At 57.9% G+C, this 18,615-nt stretch overlaps 4 protein-coding genes across 4 annotated transcripts; all 4 read right to left on the reverse strand.

The window, feature by feature from the left end:
- Nucleotides 1-1,025: 1,025 nt before the first annotated feature.
- GCG54_00009269 (Acyl-CoA thioesterase 2) lies at nucleotides 1,026-2,236 on the reverse strand (the record flags this gene model as incomplete). The annotated part of the gene is made up of 3 exons (XM_045409217.1): nucleotides 1,026-1,088; nucleotides 1,143-2,072; nucleotides 2,132-2,236. 3 exons carry the CDS (start codon nucleotides 2,234-2,236, stop codon nucleotides 1,026-1,028), a joined length of 1,098 nt encoding a protein of 365 aa, XP_045256462.1.
- A 925-nt stretch (nucleotides 2,237-3,161) lies between these two features.
- On the reverse strand, nucleotides 3,162-7,208 carry GCG54_00009270 (Oxysterol-binding protein-like 2; the record flags this gene model as incomplete). The annotated part of the gene is made up of 3 exons (XM_045409218.1): nucleotides 3,162-4,355; nucleotides 4,404-6,960; nucleotides 7,189-7,208. The coding sequence occupies 3 exons, from the start codon at nucleotides 7,206-7,208 to the stop codon at nucleotides 3,162-3,164; spliced, it is 3,771 nt and encodes a 1,256-aa protein (XP_045256463.1).
- A 1,744-nt stretch (nucleotides 7,209-8,952) lies between these two features.
- Nucleotides 8,953-12,211, reverse strand: GCG54_00009271 (Chitinase 3; the record flags this gene model as incomplete). Its single annotated transcript, XM_045409219.1, has 2 exons — nucleotides 8,953-11,558; nucleotides 11,617-12,211. 2 exons carry the CDS (start codon nucleotides 12,209-12,211, stop codon nucleotides 8,953-8,955), a joined length of 3,201 nt encoding a protein of 1,066 aa, XP_045256464.1.
- Nucleotides 12,212-14,748: 2,537 nt separating this feature from the next.
- On the reverse strand, nucleotides 14,749-16,437 carry GCG54_00009272 (uncharacterized protein; the record flags this gene model as incomplete). The annotated part of the gene is made up of 2 exons (XM_045409220.1): nucleotides 14,749-15,113; nucleotides 15,177-16,437. The coding sequence occupies 2 exons, from the start codon at nucleotides 16,435-16,437 to the stop codon at nucleotides 14,749-14,751; spliced, it is 1,626 nt and encodes a 541-aa protein (XP_045256465.1).
- Between the last annotated feature and the right edge of the window lie 2,178 nt (nucleotides 16,438-18,615).

An 18,615-nucleotide genomic window follows, 5' to 3' on the forward strand; every position in this document is an offset into this window, starting at 1 on the left:
AACCGCTGCATGTAAAGCTGAGAGGGCCTACCAGAAGACACGGGGCTTGGACAAATGTTGTCCTGAGACATCCCTTGTTGCTTAGCTAGTTGTGCGCTCAGGACGGCAGCTTGAAGCCCCTTGGTGAAGAATATGAATCCATCAGCCGAAGCATGGCGAATCTGTCATCATTATTGTTGCTCTTTCTTGACCTAGGTAGTATACAAGGAAGAATCATCACAATCAGCAAGTCAAGTGCCACCCATTGACTCTTTAAGGGTCTTCACCTCCACAACGTCAGAAGCTGTGAGCCTCAGGGTGACTACACGAAAGGGAGTATATGCGAAATTGCTTGCAAACGTCTCAAGGAAACGGTTTCGAAGCCTTCTTAAATATGTGCAAATCATAGTCTCCGAGTCTTTAATTAGCATTAGCAGCGACGGCCCATCCCGCCGGCATACAAGCTACCCAGCACAAATCTCGTATATATTTCAACTGCTCGGATCTCAAGTGGCTCTCTGCGCAAGGACTAATAATGTGTGGGGAAATGAGGCTCTATAGATGATCAGCAAGTTTGGTCTTGGCCTTAATACCACATCTCCCAGGTTAGAATAGCACCTCGCATGCTGAGGCCGTCATATACAGGGCCTCATACGCAACCACCCCTCGCATCTGTCGGCGCCTGAGTAAACAGAGGCGAATACCCGAGCCTAAGCGAAGATAGATGCAGGCTCGGCGAGCCTCTGCACGAAGGCCAACGCAATCCTGCTCCATCCAGGGTGCAGTTACACGATACCGGCAGCACCTTACGATCATCAACCAATACCCTCGTGCTTTGTCATTGTATGGACCGAAACAATCCGCAAAAAGTCCATCAATTTAAAATATATAAGTTCTATGAGAAGCCAAAGTTCCGTGACGAACATGATTCTCACCCACGTCTTGGGTCACTCTCTTACAGCGTCCATTAACTCTCACTCTATCACACAAAGAGAACACACCCATCATCGTACACCACCGCTTGAACGGCCCCTCGAATGACCACCTCACAACTTGGCCTTCGGCTCGTCCTTCTCCACATCCTCCTCTTGCTTCAACCTCACGACGCCCTACACAAAGTCAGCAATCTCTCACATCTCACACATCACCACGGAAATACTCACCTCCTGCACACAAGTAGCCAAGAGCGTCCCATCCCCCCCAAAAATCTTCTGCAACACAACCCCCCTCCCATCCCCAGCCCACGGGCTCTCCATCTCCGTAAACATCCACTCATCCGCCCTCACCCTCCTCGGCTCATGGAAGTAGATACTATGATCCAAGCTCACCATCATGCCCAGATGCGGCCTCGTCTTCCAGTACTCCACCCCGCCCTCCGTATTCCCCTCAAACTCATTCAACCGCTCCACCTGCTCCCTCAGCTCCGGCGGCAGCTCCTCAAACTCCTCCGGCTTGAACGGGAACCGCCACAACCGATGTATCCGCCCTACCGTCCCGATGAAGTAGCTGTCCGACATGTACGCCAGCGCGTTCAGATGCGCCTGGTGGCCTCCACTAACACTGATCTTCCCCCGTGCCCGCACCCAGTTCCGGCTCTTCATCTCATGCGGCGCCGGCTCCTCCCCCTTCTCCCCCTTCGTCAGCGTCGTCTTCGCAGGCTTCCCATCCGGCCCGACCATCGAGATCCGGTACGTCTGGAACGGCGAGTGCGTGCTCCACTCCGGCTCGCCCCTCCAATCCGCCGGCGGCGCCCGCACACCTTGCGGAAGCGGCGCCGCGTGCCGCACCTGCGTCTCCCCGCCCGCGCCCTCCTTGACAAACGACACCGTCGTCGTGAAGATGCACCGGCCCCGCTGCCGCGCCTGCACCGTCCGCGTCGCAAAGCTGCGCCCGTCGCGCACGCGCTCGACATGAAAGAGAATCGGGATCTCCGAGGAGCCGGCCAGCAGGAAGTAGCAGTGGCACGAGTGCACGAAGAAGTCGTTGGGCACCGTCTTCTGCGCCGAGGCGAGGCACTGCGCGATCACGGCGCCGCCGAAGATGCCGCGCGCGCCGGGCGGGTGCCATGGCTGGCGCGTGTTGGTGAAGATGTCCTGTGTCGGCGTCAGTTGTCCGGTCCGCAATGTCCGAGGCGGGAGGCGTGCGAACTCACCGGCCCCAGGACGCCCAGCTCCGTCACCTCCAGCACGTTCTCGATCGGGCTCTTGTTCGGGTCCTCGGGCGGAGGCCTCACAATCGTCGAACGCCCGGTTGCCATCTTGCGTTCCGTCTAAGTCTGGATTTGTATCGTTTGCTACCGCGCCGTCTGCCGTCTAGATCCCGAGTCTAAAGCCGAACCTCGACGTGGCGATTCGTGTCGACTTGAAACGCCCCCTCAGAAACCAAGAAAAGCTCGCCTGTGAGAACTGAATGAGACTGAAAAAGGATGAATGAGACGCGACAATTGATAGGTGAGACCCGCGAATCTGGTTGACAAGCCGCAGGGGTGGGTTAAAAGAGATGCAGCAAGGCGGTTCTTCCCCCCTAATTATGTAGCATCAATAGCAGGGACGAAGAAACTGCCGAGGTCCAAGGTGGGGAAATAAAACAAGGTTGTCACTGCCTCTAGGAGACGTGGACGACCGACCGCAAGGTACCCGCGAGCCGTGGCTTCGGTACGTACTTACCGGCGACGTGCACCACCCCCGGTCCGGGATTCGGTGTGTGGAAAGGTAATCATTTAATCTCGTCGATCTCAGCCTGCTGTGCTGCATGCCCCGTCACCGCCCCGAGTCCCGACGGTATCACAAGCTTCTTGGCAGGTGGGCAGAAATCTTCTGCAGGTAGAAGGCGGTTCCATCGTCTTCTTCGTTCGCACTCGGGAGTAGATGAGACGGCAGCACAAAACCGCCCATTCATATGTCCGTCCGAACACCCATCATAGAATAGCAAACTTTGCGAATGCGCGTCTTCCAGAATTGTTGCCGAATGCGAGCGATTGCTTATTTCAATACCTGTAATACTATCCACAATACACTAATTGAACAACCATTCCCAAGCTTGGTGGTTCACCATCCCACAGCGGCAGGATACCGGATGCCATACGGCTGCAACGTCTGCGACGGCGGTGCTGGCTGACTTTTGCCCTTCTTCTTTGGAACACCCCTCGGAACACTCTTTGGAACACTCTCCGTATTGCCACTCTACTGCACATCTTCGTAGATTGGTTCCAATCCGTCCCAGGCAGCCTTCGGGTCTCCCTCTGGTCCTGCCTTCTCTCTCTGCTCCCAGTACTTGCCGTTGAACTTCCAATACTCCTCGCCGGTGATCTCGCACGTTGTCTTTTCGAACCACGCAGGGTGGAACTCGATGCCATTCTCCTCGCGGTGTTTCCTGCGCGCACGTTGTGCCACCTCGAGGCGGTCCTTCTCCTCCGCCGCATAGTCGTATTCGCCATCCTCCATGGCGCGCTGGTCTGGACGTAGACGCGAGTCGGTAGGTGCGATCCATGGCCGGAGCTTGTCGTCGACGTGGTTGAACGTAAGAACAAAGGGAGTCAGGTTGAACGGGATGTTGGGCGGGCGGGGGTTGGCCTGCCAAATGAGGAACGCCTTGTTGGGGTCATTCAGGCTGCCCTTGCCAATAGAGGCGGCATCGCCAGGATCATCAACGTTGGCCTCGTATCCCGGCGAAAAGCGAGCGTACAGCTTGGAGTTCCATCTGCCTCCAATGCTGTATCGCACCCTTCCATCGGCGTCAAGCACCTTGCCGGTGACCTTGTACGCGCTGGAAGCCTTCCAGCCGCGTGGTACAAACTCCATCTGACACACCTCACCCGTCGTGTGGTTCTTCACTTCCATGGGGCCATAGTTGTCCAAAGTCGGGTTACCGGTGATGATGCCAATGACGGACGACGTGACCTTCTTCCAGGTGTAGAGGTCTTCCTTGCCTCCAGCTGTAGGACGTAGCTTGAGGAACCACGTTCCCAGAGGGTTGGCGTCGAAGGACTTTCCGTAAAACTTGGTCTTGACGGCTGACTCTCCATAGTAGGTCCACTTGGGAGACTCGGCCCACGCGGCACCAACAGGCGGGTGATGGCTAACTTGTTCGATAAAGAAGCGGTAGTTCTTGTCAGGGCGGACGTACTCGAACGTCTCTCCCAGGAGGGGGTTGAAAGGCTTCGCGACACGCCCAATTGTGGATGCGTACTCACTGGCGGCGAACGCTGCCACGTAAAGCAGGCGCTCAATCGAGTCTGAACGCTCTGCGGCTTGGTCCAGCAGGTCAACATACTCCATATCCTCACCGGCACGGTACAAGAGCGAAGTTGGCTCGTTGAAAGATACCGGCAGAGTCATCTTGGTCATGTCCTTTCCAATCATTGACTTGAGAATACCCTGGGTTTTGTTAGCTCACGTCACTGTACCACCGTCAGCTCTACTCACCCAAAGCGAAATCTTGGGCCGGTTATCGGCGTCCATCTTGAGTTTGGTTCTGATGCCGTTCTCGTAGCCCTTGAATGAGCTGCTAATGTCCACGCCGCTAGAGACGACAAGCTGTTGCTGCTTTTCCTCCTGAGGAGACGTCACGGCCTCGGATGGCGGCAGCTCGCTGACTTCAACCTCTCCAGCATCGACGGCATCAAAGAACTCGTCCTCGTCTTCCGACTCCGAGTCAGAGAGTATGATTGCCGACTTCTTTCTATTAAGATTCCTCTCGGGTGACTTGGGCGCGACCGCGAGGTCATCGTCAGTTCCAACTGCTGCCTCAACAGTCGTCGTGCCATCCACAGGCTCCTTCTGGTTGGCACCAGCGGGCGAATCATTCATAACCTCGCGAAGGGCCCGCTTGGCGGCCTTGCGCCTCTGCTCGGCTTGGTCAACACGTTCCTCCAGGATCTCCTGCTCCTTGGCGACCTTGGCCATGCTCTCCTCCCACATGCGGCGCATGTCGGTTTCGCGCTCCAAGCGGTATTGCCAGTATGCGTCGCGGTCCTTTGAAATGCGCATAAGGTCTCCGACAAGCCCCGTCAGGCTCCTGACTGCAGCGTCGTATGTTGACAGCGCCTGGGCTACCTTGGCATCGGACACCGTGGTGTTAGGGTTCTTGGAGGCTTCTGCGAGCATGGCAGCGTTGACCGCTGAGATTGTGTCGAGCTGGAGCTTGGCGGACTGGGCCGTGATGTTGAAAGCGTCCTTGCTGACTGTGGGCTCCTCGCGGCTACTGACGTCCTCAAACTCATCATCGTCATCGTCGTCGTCTGGGTTATGGTGGCCGTTGCCAGCAGCCCGTGACATTCCCGCATCCGTGGCGGCGTCGGCGAATTCTTCGTCGTCGGCAATGGTGCTGGCGCCTGCAAAGTCGCTCTTTGGTACTGACATCTTGGTGTGCGACTGGGATCTCGGGATTTGCACACTGCTTCTTCTGGTGTCGGCAACGCTGGCGCTTTCACTCGGCGCCTCGTTGATGGACAGATCGGATGACTTGCCGGCCTGTTCAGCCTTTGCTTGCCTCAGGAGCTCGGCACCACGGGCGCGCTGCCGTTCCTCCTCCTTGGCCTGATCCTTGGTCCATTGAATCGAGTTGTTCAGAGCCCAGAACCAACGCTTAGCCTCAACCTCGTGGTTGGCCTTCAGAGTGTACTTGACCGACGACTTTCCGATAATCTCGAACTTGGTCTTCTCGTCGGCGCTCATGTGTAGCTTGGCAATACGGGTGTTGATCGCACCACGGCAAGCGGAGCCAGCATCGTCCTGGTGCTTGTAGTAACTAAGTACACCGTCTTCGAGGACGAACCATCGAAGCTGGTATCCCTTGCGGTAGTTGGTCCACTTCTTCAGGTAGCCCTTCATCTCGCGAGCCTCGCGGCCTGCCACCGGGTCTCCAGGGGCGGCAGTCCCGGCGCCCTGCGACGCTGCCTGGCCGAGAACGGCCTTCTCCTGGATACCCCTCTGGGCTGCGACAGCGGCAGGGGATCGCTTAAGCATTGCTCTCGTGACATCGTCCTTCGTAACATCCTGCGGCAGCTTGCCCTTGCGATCTCTGCGGAAGGGGTCCGCGCCGTGGAGGAGAAGTACCTGGATCAACTGAGTATTCTTCTTCCGCGCAGCTTCGTGGAGGAGGGTGCCGCCAGCCTGGACAGTTGTGGGTTCGGTCGCGAATTCGGTGCTGTTGATGTCGAGAATCTGCTTGAGGCGGGGCTCTTCGAGGACGCTCTCCAATGCCTTGTAGTCGTTCTGGGCAATCAGACTCTGGATCTGCCTGACCTTGTTCTCGGCGAACAGCGACCGCGAGAGCTGCAGCTGCTGGAAGATATCTGGGTTGCGAGCGACGTCGATGGGCAGCTGGGCCTTGTAGTTGGCGACGGCGTCGTTGATGTCCTTCTGCTCGAGCAGCAGCTTGACGACCTGGGTGCGGCCCTGGATAGCGGCAACATGCAGCGGGGTATTGCCGTCCTTGTCCCTCGCGTTGACGTCGAGGATGCCCGCACCGTCGGACAGGACGTACTCGACGACCTGGAACTCGGCGCATTGGATCGCAAGGTGCAGGACGGTGGTGTCATCGAGGCCGGGGCCGCTGAGAGTGCTGATGGAGGAGATGCTCGTTCTTGGGCCGCCCTCGGCGGTGTCCCGTATGGCCTTGGAGATGGAGGCCGTGTCGCCGCTCCGCAGGGCCTCGACGATGCGGAACTTGCGAACGGACTGCTCGAGGGAGACGCCCTTCTCGCTACCGCCGACGCTGCTCATCTTGGAAGTCAAACCTGCGGGTGGGCTGTTGTGGGAGGGGACTCTTCCCATTGAGGGGGATGTTGTGGAAAGACGGGAGGCGGAGACGCCGCGGGGGGCGTTTTGAGCCATGGATATGTTTGTCTGGGATGTCGCTGCTGAGGTGGGCGACGTCAGCGGCGCACCTTCGTCCGAGTTGGAGGGATCTTCGTCGCCGCGGGAGTGGTTTCTTCGGAGGAGGGAGAGGGCGGCAGCCGACTTTGAGCGCTTGTGGGTGCTGGGGAAGTCAGTCGAGTGTCAGCCAGCTCTCTGCATCCGCCAAGGGTGTTGCTGCGGCACTGCGGACCGTAGGACGCGTGGAGGGTAGGTAGTGAGTGTATGCGGCGTAGGGAATGCTGCAGGTGTCTCACGGCGCGAGCCAGAGGACCGTCGAACGCATGCCAGCTGATGTAGGGTTCAGGGAGAGGGAAGAGGGTGGTGTTCTGGCTGTTGGAACCTAACTCACCTATCACCAGCTTCCGACATTTTGGAGAATGGCAGCGGCAGCGGCTGGCTGGACGTGGAGTGGCAGACTGGAGAAGCCAAGCTTCACAGGACAGCAGCGACACTGACAGACAGCAGCAGCAGCGGGCCCCAATGGTTGATTCCCCACCTTTGCTCGTAAGATAGTATGAGTTTATATGTAAGTATGCAATGACAGTGGATGGAGCAGCAGGCGAACAGGGAATGGCAGTTTATGCTCGGGGCAATTGCTGGGTTCTTGGGCGTGCTGATAGGTCAGGGGAACGGATGAAGATGGGGGAGATGTGATTTGGGTATGCGGCGGCGGGGGGGAAAGCACAATTGTGAGACGGACGTGCTTCGGTCGGCGACAAGACCTCAGGGGGTGGGGGAGGAGGAGACTGGAATACGTGTAATAAAAAGGAGAGTAGCTGAGCTGGGCTGGAACGGCTACAGGAAACGCAGCAATGTATGTACCCAGAGAAATTGAATGAAGCCCAGACGGGAAGAAGAAAGGTCAGTCAGGTCACAATCGAGGATGAGGACGAGAAGGAGGAATAACTGTTGTTGCAGCTGCCAAGTTTTGCACGTCGCACGAGAGCGAGACCGAAATAGGCTCACTCAGTCATCACAGTCGCTTCCATCAGACACCTCATGTGTAAGGTAAGGTACATTTACCTACTACACCCAAGGTAGGTAGTTGTTCGCCTTGCTGCATCAAAAGCTGGCAATGATGGGCGGGAACAGCACACACTAGAGAGCGGATATCTGTACGCTATTTTACATAGCCCCGTTCGAATCTGGCTTCGACGGACGCTTGGAACAGCGCCTATGTTCTTTAGCCTTCAGCGCGCGCCCCTCCTCCCTCCCTCCTTCCTTGCAGCAATCCAGAAATGACGTCCAGGTGGGGTCATCCCTCCGCCAATCATGGTCTTCCTTTTCCTGAGGTTAGCTGTGAACAAGGACACGGAGCTTAGGCGACCCTCCCTTCTCCCCTCCTCTTCCCACTGGCCATTGCCCGTCCCGTGCAGCAGCTTCCTCACGCTGCTGCAAGCAGGCAACGAAACGCAGGCACTGGCAGGGCACAGAGACAGCACCGTCGAAGCACACCATACCTCAGTGACACGGCAGGAATCCCAACTTGTGCCTGTGGCGTTGGTTTGAGCCACACCATGCAATTGTCATGCTCCCCCCGATTTGGGAATACTAACAAAGTAGCAACCTGCAACGGACATTGATCGCCCTGACTAAGGTCGCACCAGGCAATGGTACGCTGCCGTGGGCTGTTACCCGGCGAACATGTCAACGTCACCGGCACTGGCCCTGGCCATGCCTAGGTTGCCAGACTTGGGTACCCCGAGTAATTGCGCCGTAAGGCAATGATGAGATACTACCTATCAGCCAACGACCGCCCCGATAAGAAACGCCAGAAGCTTCTATCAGCACGAACATCATAGCCCAAAATGCATCAAGGTCGACGCCATGTCACGAATTGACCACGCACCATTACTCGATATATCAGACGTACATGCCTGGGATGAACAGACGGGCGCTGTGCGTACGAGCCATATATTGAATATTCCTATGTACGAGCTCAGACACCCCAAGAGCCCCAATGCCCTTATCCGGGCCCGACTCCGCGACCGAAAGCCCATCCTTTTATGTATCCAATGTCAATACATGAAGAATATTATATAAGCCATAGAACTGATCCCGTCCAAACGTCGTCGAACCCGTGCATGTAAAATACTGAGACCGTACTCACACCTTACAAAAGAAATGCGGCGGCCACCGCGGCAAGTCCCGCGAAGCCAACGACGCCGACCTTGCCTGCGCCAGCTTGGACCGGCTTGGTCGTGATGGGAGTGGCCGTGGTGATGCCGGAAGTGGGCTTGTTGGGGGACCCGGTGCCCGTCGCCGGAATAGTGGAGTTGGACTTGCCGACCGCCGTGATGGGGACGGTCAGCGTCGTCTTGAGCGTCGTGGTTGAGTCCTTGCTGCCGTTGTTTCCACCATTGTTTCCACCGTTGTTACCGCCATTGTTGCTGGAGCAGTTGGCGCCAGTACACTTGTCACTGCTGCCGCCACCGGGGCTCGTGGTCTTGGGAGAAGCAGGGACGCTGACCGAGGGCTGGTTGTTGCCGCCCTGGTCACCCCCAGTGGTCTTGGGAACGTCCTTGTTGCCTCCCTGGCCAGGAGTCGTCTTGGGGCTGCTGCCGTTGTCCGTGGCCTTGGGCGTCTTGGAGGCGCTACCCGTCTTGGAGTGCTTGTGAGACTCCTTTCCGGTCTTGGTGGATGCCTTGTCATTGCCCTTGGTAGACGCCTTCGTCGTGGGGGTCGCGGCAGTGACGGGGCAGATGGTGGTGTACCACGGGACGACCTTGGTGGTGACTTGGCCGACGGGGCAGTTGGTGACGGTGGAGGCACACGAGGTGACCGTGTAGACGTTGGTCTTGTAAACGGTGCTGGTAGTGAACTGAGTGGTGGAAGGCGTGGCAGCGGCAGTGGAAACGGCGCTGACGGGGCAGACGGTCGTGTACAAGGCGATGGTGGCAGTGGTCACCTGGCCAACAGGGCAGTTGGTGATGGAAGAGGCACACGAGGTGACGGTGTAGACCGAGGTGGTGAACACGGTGCTGGTGGTCATGGCCGGCGAGAGGGTGAAGGTGTTCTGCGCAGGGACAGCGGTTGAACCAGTTCCAGTAGCCTTGTCAGAAACGAAACCAGTGACGCTGAGCGAGCCAGAGCCCGTGACAACAGCCTTGGCAGTTCCGGTAGCAGAGTCGCTACCGGATGCGCCGTTGGTATCAACCGGGGTAGGCAAAGGAAGGTCATCGGTGCCGGTGGCAACCACAGTTGCAGTGGCAGAGCCAGCACCAGAAGCACTTCCGCTAGCGCCAGAGCCGGTGGGGACGGCCTTCGCAGTTCCCGAGGCCGAGTTGCTTCCAGACGCGTTGTTGGTATCAACAGGCGTGGGCAGAGGGAGGCCGTCAGTGCCAGTGGCAACCGCGGTGGCAGTCGCTCCAGCGTTGGAACCGCTCGCGGAGACATTGCTACCTCCAGTCGCAGCAGCAGAAACACTGCCGGAAGCTACAGCAGAGATTCCACCAGAAGCTCCCGCGGAAACGCCGGCAGTGGCAGCCGCAGAAGCACTACCGGTCTTGCTCGCCGTGCCGGAGGAGAAACCATCGTTGTCCTCCTCGCAGACGTCAGTCGCCGAAGCAGAGGCGCTGGCACTGGCGCTGGCCGCAGCAGAAGCGGAAGCTGAGGCTGAAGCAGCGCCGCTGGCGGATCCAGAGACGGATGCTGAAGCGGACGCGGCATCACTTGCAGATCCATGGATGGAGACAGTGGCAGAGTTAACGATAGAGCCGGCATCAGAGACGGAGCCCGAGACTGACGCACCAGTGGCCGAAGCAGAAGCTGATGCAGACGCAGAAGCAGAGATTGTGGCCGAGTTGGAGCCAGCGTCGGAGACGGAGGCAGAGCCAGAGTCAGAAGCGGAAGCACTGGGAGCTGATCCAGACGCCGAGGCGGATGCAGCGGCGCTCGCGGACCCAGAAACAGAGATGGTGAACGAGTTGGAGCCGGCGTCAGAGATGGAACCAGAGCCGGAGCCGGAGCCAGAAGCAGAAGCACTGGCAGCTGAGCCGGATGCCGAGGCGGACACGTTGTCGCTCGCGCTCGCACTGGCCGCAGCGGAGACACTGTTGGCAGCAGAGGCAGAAGCAGAAGCAGAAGCGGCGCCGCTGGCGGATCCGGAGACGGAGACGGTAGCCGAGTTAACCATGGGGCCGGAATCCGAGGCAGATGCACTGGCACTAACGCTGGCCGCCGAAGCAGAAGCCGAGACGCTCGCGCTGTTGGCGACAGAAGCCGAGGCGGAGGCCGAGATGGACGCGCTGTTGGAAGGAATTTCGTCGCAGCCGTACTTCAGGGCAGCAGCGATAGCAACGTGGAAAGCCTCGCCGCCGACGAGGTTCATGCCGCCGCGGGTGGCGTCCCAGACAGAGACACCGCCAAAGTGCGCCTTGGCCTTGACCTTGCAGATCAAGTCCTTGACGACGGAGGGGGCGACGTAACCAGCCCAGCCAGCGGCAGGGCTGGCGAGAACACCGAGGTACAGCTTGGCATCCTTGCTCTGCGAAGTCTGAGAGATGACGGTCTCCCAGTCATCGTAGTTGGGGGTGTCGGAGATCTGGCAGCCGGGATTGTTGAAGAACTGGATGAAGAGGGCATCGAACTTGACGGTGTAGATGAGCTCCTTCAGCTGGAACCACTGGTCGCCGGTAGGGCACTGGGGAGCGGCAGAGATGTAGTAGTTGCCGCAGCTGCGGAGCTTCTCAACCAGCGCGATGTAGGGCTTTTGGTCGGCTGGAGCGTCGTCAGCATTCACAATTCAGGGGTAAGATGGGGCAAGGCCATGACATACCGTACTTGAACTCAAAGTCGATGTCGAAACCGTCGACGGAGACGTGCTCCGTCAAGCTGATATCAAACGGACGAGGACCAGCCCAGGTTGGGTCGTAGGGACCGAAAGTCTTGTGCAGGAGCTCTCCAAACTCATGGCCAGCGGCTTCGCTATCGACGTCGTAGGGGCATCCGTTTCCGCCGGTCAGGGACGTGTCGCACTGGCCGCCGACACTCAGAAGCACCTTGATTCCCTTGTTCTGGCAGTACTTGATGTCCGTCTTGATGTAGTCGCAGTTGGTGATGAGCTTGGTGGTCAGGCCGGTCAAGGGGTTCTTGAAGAACACCTCGCCGCCGCAGTGGCCGGCGAAGTTGGTTCCCGGGTATCCGTTACCCCATTTCGGGCTGTAAGTGACGAAGGAGAGAGAAACAGAGGTGACGCCGGGGGCATCGCAGTAGTTCGCAAGCCTGTCATCGGGAAGGCCGTACTGTCCCCAGTAGAGGTTCAGTCCTCCCAAGTAAGCCGAAGCAGAGGTGGTGGTCTGGACTGAGCTGCTGTGGGCGATGGCCGGGCCGGCGGCGGCGGCGGCAGCCAAGAAAGAGGCCTTGAAGTGCATCGTTGAGTGATTGGTAATATTAGATTATTAAAGAGTGTGTATCCTCATGTATGGATAGCGATAGCAAGGCGGCCGAGGCCAAGGAAAGAGTGTGGTGATGATCTAAGATCAACGAAAGGACGCAAACGAAAATGTCTGCACGGCTGGATCGCACGCCGACGTCTCTGGCTTTCTTGACAGGACAGAGATGGGGTTGAAGAAGCAAGGGACGAAACGCGAGAAGCAGAGGACGACGTCTCCTTCATATTCTAGACTGGCTGCCGTTGCCGGCGACATGACGATAGAGTCCCTAACTCCATCAGGAGACGGGTGGAAGAATATTGCCCAACGGCACCGGATCGTGTGCGGGCAGCGTGGCCAGAGGCGCAGGAGATAATCTCCCCATGTGGACTACCACAGTTGGGGAGGGTGAACAGCAGCGGAAAGTTGTGGAAGCCATGGACGTCGACCCGCGGCGCGGTGACGATGCGTGTTAGTGAGTGGGTGTGAAGACGACGGCGTGGTGGTGAGCGCAGTCTAGAGAAGTTGAGAAGACGACCTGAAGTGACGATGGCAGTTGACGGTGGAAGACTGTGAGACTCAAAAAGGCAAGCGCCGCCTCTAGTGGCGCGGTGGACCAGGCGGCGGACCACTGAGCGGGCTGCTAGCGGGAACAGGAACAGGCCTAGCGCAGCTCAACCGGTGCGACGGGCTGGCGAAATAGGGGTCATCCTGGGCCTCCCACTGGCCGCGTCCCCTGAATGGACAACCTAACCTTGGAAGCTACCTGTCACCGGCGCCAACGCAACCACGGCGTCGGGCCCCTGGGCAACCATTGACGACCCCCAAGCCGCCGTTCCGGACTCTTTTGGTGTTTCTTGTTTCTTCAGCCCGGTAAGTGGAGAGATCGGGTGAGGGGGACGTTTGCAAGGCAACCCTCTCTGCCGTTGTAGTCGTATGTTGAAGCTGGCCATCATGGTGGTTCACTGACACAGATAATATTGGGTGCTGCTCTCAAAGTAACGTCTTCGAAGTCAAGAAGAAGAAGAATCGTGAGAGTTAAGCACTGGTTGGCCCCATCGAAGAAGACGCGAGAGAGTCTAGAAGTGATCAGCATTATCGAACCTACATCTGTCGATGGCTCCCATGCCGGCTGGCTGAGCCCGAGCTGGACACATGGCCTGAGAGACCGGAAAAGAACAGGGCCTTTCGTCCGCACCTCGCCGTCATGAGCCATTAGAAGACACAAATCGTCTTGCCGTGGTCTTAGACGCCTTTCCGTGTGAACGGTGGAAAAGAGGAAATGAGGTGGCGGTAGGCCGGCGGTACACGACCCGTCTCGTCGGGAAAGCTCGCTGTACCTCCTCACAGCCCATCTCACATCTGTTCCCCCTCGCACGTTCACCATCCTCTCAGAACTAATTACGCCATCATGCTAAATCTTTCCATCACCTTAAACGCCAAGACCCCGGTCCAAACACTGCTATTTGCGTCGTGAGCCGGCTTTCCCTGTTTCTCATTCAGCTCCGCGAGCGAGGCACATCGGGACGTGTCGTCCTTCACACGTCGGCTACTTCTGAGGAAAAGAGGCGCTGCCGAATCAGGGGCAGAGAGGAACTAATTGACAGCGTCCATCGTTGCCCGGTCTGATGCTCTATTCCCGTACCAAGTAGACTGGAGATGCCCCAGTCCAAGCCCTTTTTTCCCGCGCACCCACGCCGGATTCCACGTGGATGCTGTGGTTCTGGGCCTCATGATCTTCATCCTCTTAGTCGTGCAAACCAAACAGTCACTATCGAAGTCCGCTTCACACTCGTTGACATTCGTCTCTCATGGTTGCGTCGTCTTCAGTTGGAGAAGAACCATAGTGCTATGCCGCACACACTATTTGCATGCGCCTTTACACTTGCGCACTCACATTGCTTCTTCATAAAATGTAAATAACTGTGCAAATGAACATCTCTCCAACCGGTCGTAACTCACCTCTCATCCGGAGCCCGTCCCAAAAGGGCAAGAGTTCAGCCAACAGACCCACTCCTGAACCCCGCGCGCATCCCCTCCCGCGAACCCCTGACTGCCTTAGGTGAGCATACCGTTCCATTCTCACCTCATCCAACCTCACCCGCCATCGTCAACCACATCTCACGGTATGTGGCAGTGGAAATGAAGCACTCACCATGTCTCCGCGCCTCAAGCCAAAGCCGACATTACCTGCTGCCAGCGGTAATCAGCGTCCCCGCGTCCGATGAGCCCTTCTTCAGCCCAGTGGCCTGATTTCTACCACAAGTCTGGAACATACATCACTTCGCGTCAATGTGCACATGGTGTTCATGAATATATCAAGCCATCAGTTCTTGGCTTCTGAATCATGTTATCCTTCTCAAAAGTGTGAGCTACTCTACACCATTTCACCATTCACAATTCCATCCACCCGTGCCGCCAGCCAAACGCCCATAGTCACATGGCGAAGCAATCCAATCCCAACCCCAACACCACGCTATACCCAAGAGATCAAAACAAGAAACAAAAGGAAACCCCATCCAGTCCTCAACTACTCTTCACCCCCACGTCATGCCTTCATCCTTATCCTCCTGATGCTGATCCGCCATCCTCTCCTCCTCCGCGCCCAGCATCCCGATATCCTTCCACCGCAGCGGGTTCTGCTCCCACCCCCACTCGATCCGGAAGTCCACCCCGCGCGCGTCAAGGTACCACGCGACCAGGCATTCGATCGAGCACGGCGCCGGCCGCGGACAGTCGCTCGCCAGCGGGCCCGACGGCATGTCCTCGCACCCGGAGAAGTCTCGCAGCGCCGGCCTGTCCGGGTTCGACGCCAGATCGACCATCTGCGCGAACCGGTCGTACATGTACAGCCACTGCTGCATCGACGCCGCGTTGCCGTACGCGATCTGGTCAGTCGGGCCTATTTCGCACGTGTCAGTCTCACGTCACAGAAGAGAAACCTCAGAAGAGAGAGATGGCTTACCAACACCCACGCTGCCCTTCATCCTCGCGCAATAAAAGTAATGCTCCCCCTTCGGATGCGGCAACACCAACGTGTCACCTAGCTCCTCCAGACTCTTAAAGCCAGGCCGCGCCCAGAACGACGTATCTGGCCGGATCCTCATCACTGTATCGTGCGTAAACCCGTTCGCCACAGTCCACGCCCACCACCGCTGCGCCGCCAACGACACCGTCCTCAGCTGGTTGTTCAGCCGCCTCAACCTATCCCCGCACGGGAGCAGCATCGCCGCCTCGCCGCCGGGATACTCCACCTCCGCCTCGGCGACGGGCACCACGTCCAACGACCTCAGATGCGTGCCGTAACACGCCCGCAGCTCCGCCTCGATGCTCTCCTTCGTGCGTCCATGCACATCCGCGTCCGCGGGCTCGTACAGCATGTACGCGAAGACGTCAATCTTGGTAAAGGACGGGTGCCCGTCGACAAGGTGCTCCATGTGCGTCTTGCAGGTGACGTGGTTGGTGCGGTACAGCCCCGCGACGATGACGGCCAGGCTGCGGCTCTTCTCGCGATGGTCCGGCGGGATGCGCAGGTCGCACGCGCCAGAGAGGGTGAGTTTCCCGTCATTGGAGAGCTCCAGGTGGCCGCGGGCGCCGGTCTTCTTGGCAAGAGCACCTCCTTCTGCCGTTGCTTGGTTCTTGCACATGGTGAGAAGATCGCTGTGCCAGACCGTCACCCACGTGTTCTTCAGCATCGCATTCACCACCATCCGCACATGCCCGCCCTTCTTCTCCACGGTAACGGTCCGTCCCCCGGAGTGCTTGTCGCCCGTGTCGGTCCACCACAGCGCGTGCGCCGAGCCGTCGAGGTCGTTGTGCGACAGAACAAGATCCCCGTCGGGCTGCAGGACGAGCGAGTACCGCCCGTTGGGCGAGGTGAAGACGGGGCTGCCGGCCGAGAGGAGCACGCCGTCCTCGTCCGGCGTGAGTATCGAAGCCAGAACCCCGGAATCCGTGTCGCTCGTCGTCTCTGATGAAGGCCCCCCTCCTCCTCCGTTTGGTATGGGCGTAGTATTAGACCCTGACGCCGCAGGGCGATGTAAGCCGGGCACGCGCAGCCCGGATGTGGCGACGTGCCAGTCGGGTTGTAGTACCAGCGCCGCCGACACAAGAAACATGATCAGGGCGGCGATGATGATTCTCGACCGGCGCGAGGCGCCAGCCGAGCGGAGATGCGCCCATCCAGATTGGTTCACTATCATCGCGTCGGTGTTAGTCGGTCCCATGATCGGACGTCGTCTCTTTTCCCCTCCTTCCTTGCTGTGTCTCTCTCTTTCTCCGTTTCCTTCTCACACACTCGCTTTGTCTCGCTTATGTTCCTCGCCCCCCGAAGCTCGTGATGAGGAAAAGAGAGACTCTCCGGCGGGTGCAACAGAGAAGAAAAAGCTCTCAGATCCCAACGTGTAAAAGAAAGTAAAGATGACGGGGGAGACTGACTTTCTAAACGTGAGAACAGACCTGCGTATGCTGCCTCTCATACACACAAACAGAAACGATCGGAAAGATCAAGAGGGGAATGTGTTCGAGCGAACACCCCGCGTCTATATCAGATGACGCTCCAACAGCAGCCGTTGAGCTCTGACCTCCCTCCTTTTCCCTCTTTCCTCTGCAAGTTACGCGTAACTTGCAGTGCCAATAAACAATCCACTTTTCCGCCGAACCAAAGGGGGGGGGGGGGGGGGGGGGGGGGGGGGGNAAAGGGGGGGGGGGGGGGGGGCGGAGAGAGTGTGCGAAAATAGACTTTGTGTTTTGTTGCGACGACTCGTAAGCTCCCCTACCCCGGAGCAACCGCCGCACGTCAGGGTTCGCAGGTCGGCGTGTGGGAGGGCACCCAAGCGGAGGGGAGGGGTCGTTCAGGCGGAGACTTTCCTGGGTGTCTCTTCTTTTTTTCTTAGTGATCGATCGGGCTCGACGGGCGCCTCAGGACGATCGTTCCGGGCCAATCCTTGGTCGGGATCGAGGTAAAGTTGAGTAAAGTAGAAGTCAAAAAAGGGCTGTACGCCGCTGCTTAGACATGAGATGAAGACTGCTTGGGATCCTGAGACGCAGCGGCAGGGGAGGCTCTTGTGTATGGAAGGTCTTGGCGCGCCGGACTGCCCGGCGTTCGTCCTCTACAGCAAAAAGGCAAAAGATTTTTAGACTCTGGAGGAAGAAATGATTTGTCGCGGCTGTTGTAGGGATGGCAGGACTAGACGGGAAATTACACAGATAGCGACGGAGAAAAGGGTTGTTAGATGAGCTGCTTGAGCCTCTAATCAAAGCCTGCCAGCGCAACTATGCAGCAATTAAGAGGAATAAACCCTTTTATTATAGGACGACAGGCAGCTAATCAGATAACCAAAGGCCAATACCAAGAAAATTCCAAGACCCGACGAGACCCATCTCGGGCAACGGACAATCGCATCAGGATACACAGAGTATTTTGGTCTCGGTCTCTGTACGAGCAGTCGGGCCAATCGGGCGGGTGCCTTTTGCCTGGTGCCTCTGCCGCCTGGGCGGCGACGTATCCGCACAATCGGTCTCCTCGGGAGGTTACCTGGGTCTGGGTTGACCCTTGGCCCCCAATCACGATAGTCCGGCAAAGACAATTGCTGACGGACGGGGCTTTCGTCGCCCGGCTGCTTAGCGCCAACGAACGCACACGCGGCACGGGAGGGCTTGGTAGTGAGAATCTTGACGCGTGCCGAGGCGGCGGCCCACCGTCCGGTCCGCACGGGAATTGCAACAATACGAAGATACACTTGGGGCTCTTACAGTAGTTGTGTGTCGTGAGACGACAGACTGGACAAGTGCGCCGTAATGCGACCAAATTCCGGTGCGACGGTTGAGGGCGTCCCGTTGTAACTTGTGGGACGGGACGAGAGAGGAGTCTTTTTGATCCCTGCCGGATGCGCATCTTCGACGGCCTCCTGTCAAACCTTTCCGTCGAATTTGAATGTAACCGTTTCTAATTGCACAGCCTTCAAGTCTTGGCCGGAAAGTCACTGACGCGACAGCGATGGGTCTGCTTGGCAGGGCGCACAAGCAACTGAGAAAAAGAGAAAGTAATCAACTGAACCATACAAGACAACCAAACTCTCTTCCTAAGCCGCCGTCTCTGAATGACTCTCTTTCCGTCCGAGCGAAGCAGGGCTTGCTAGGCATAGTCTAAGGTTGTATCGAGTTCCCAGAGTTCTGGCCAGCAAAAGTGTTGGGCGCCCACCGGCCAGTGCCACCCACGAAGCAGCATGACGCTGTCGATATGACCGTGCGGCTCATACCTTGGACAGGCCGAGATTTTCCGCACACCAGGCCTAACCGCGCCGGAGAGAGGAGACCCAAATTGGGCTAGCTAAGATTACGACGCAAATTGATAGTGTACGATAAGGTATATTAGCTATTTCTTCTCACTGAAAAAGGAGTGC

Source organism: Colletotrichum gloeosporioides (assembly GCF_011800055.1).
Source record: "Colletotrichum gloeosporioides strain Lc1 chromosome Unknown consensus_117, whole genome shotgun sequence".
NCBI classification, from domain to species: domain Eukaryota; kingdom Fungi; phylum Ascomycota; class Sordariomycetes; order Glomerellales; family Glomerellaceae; genus Colletotrichum; species Colletotrichum gloeosporioides.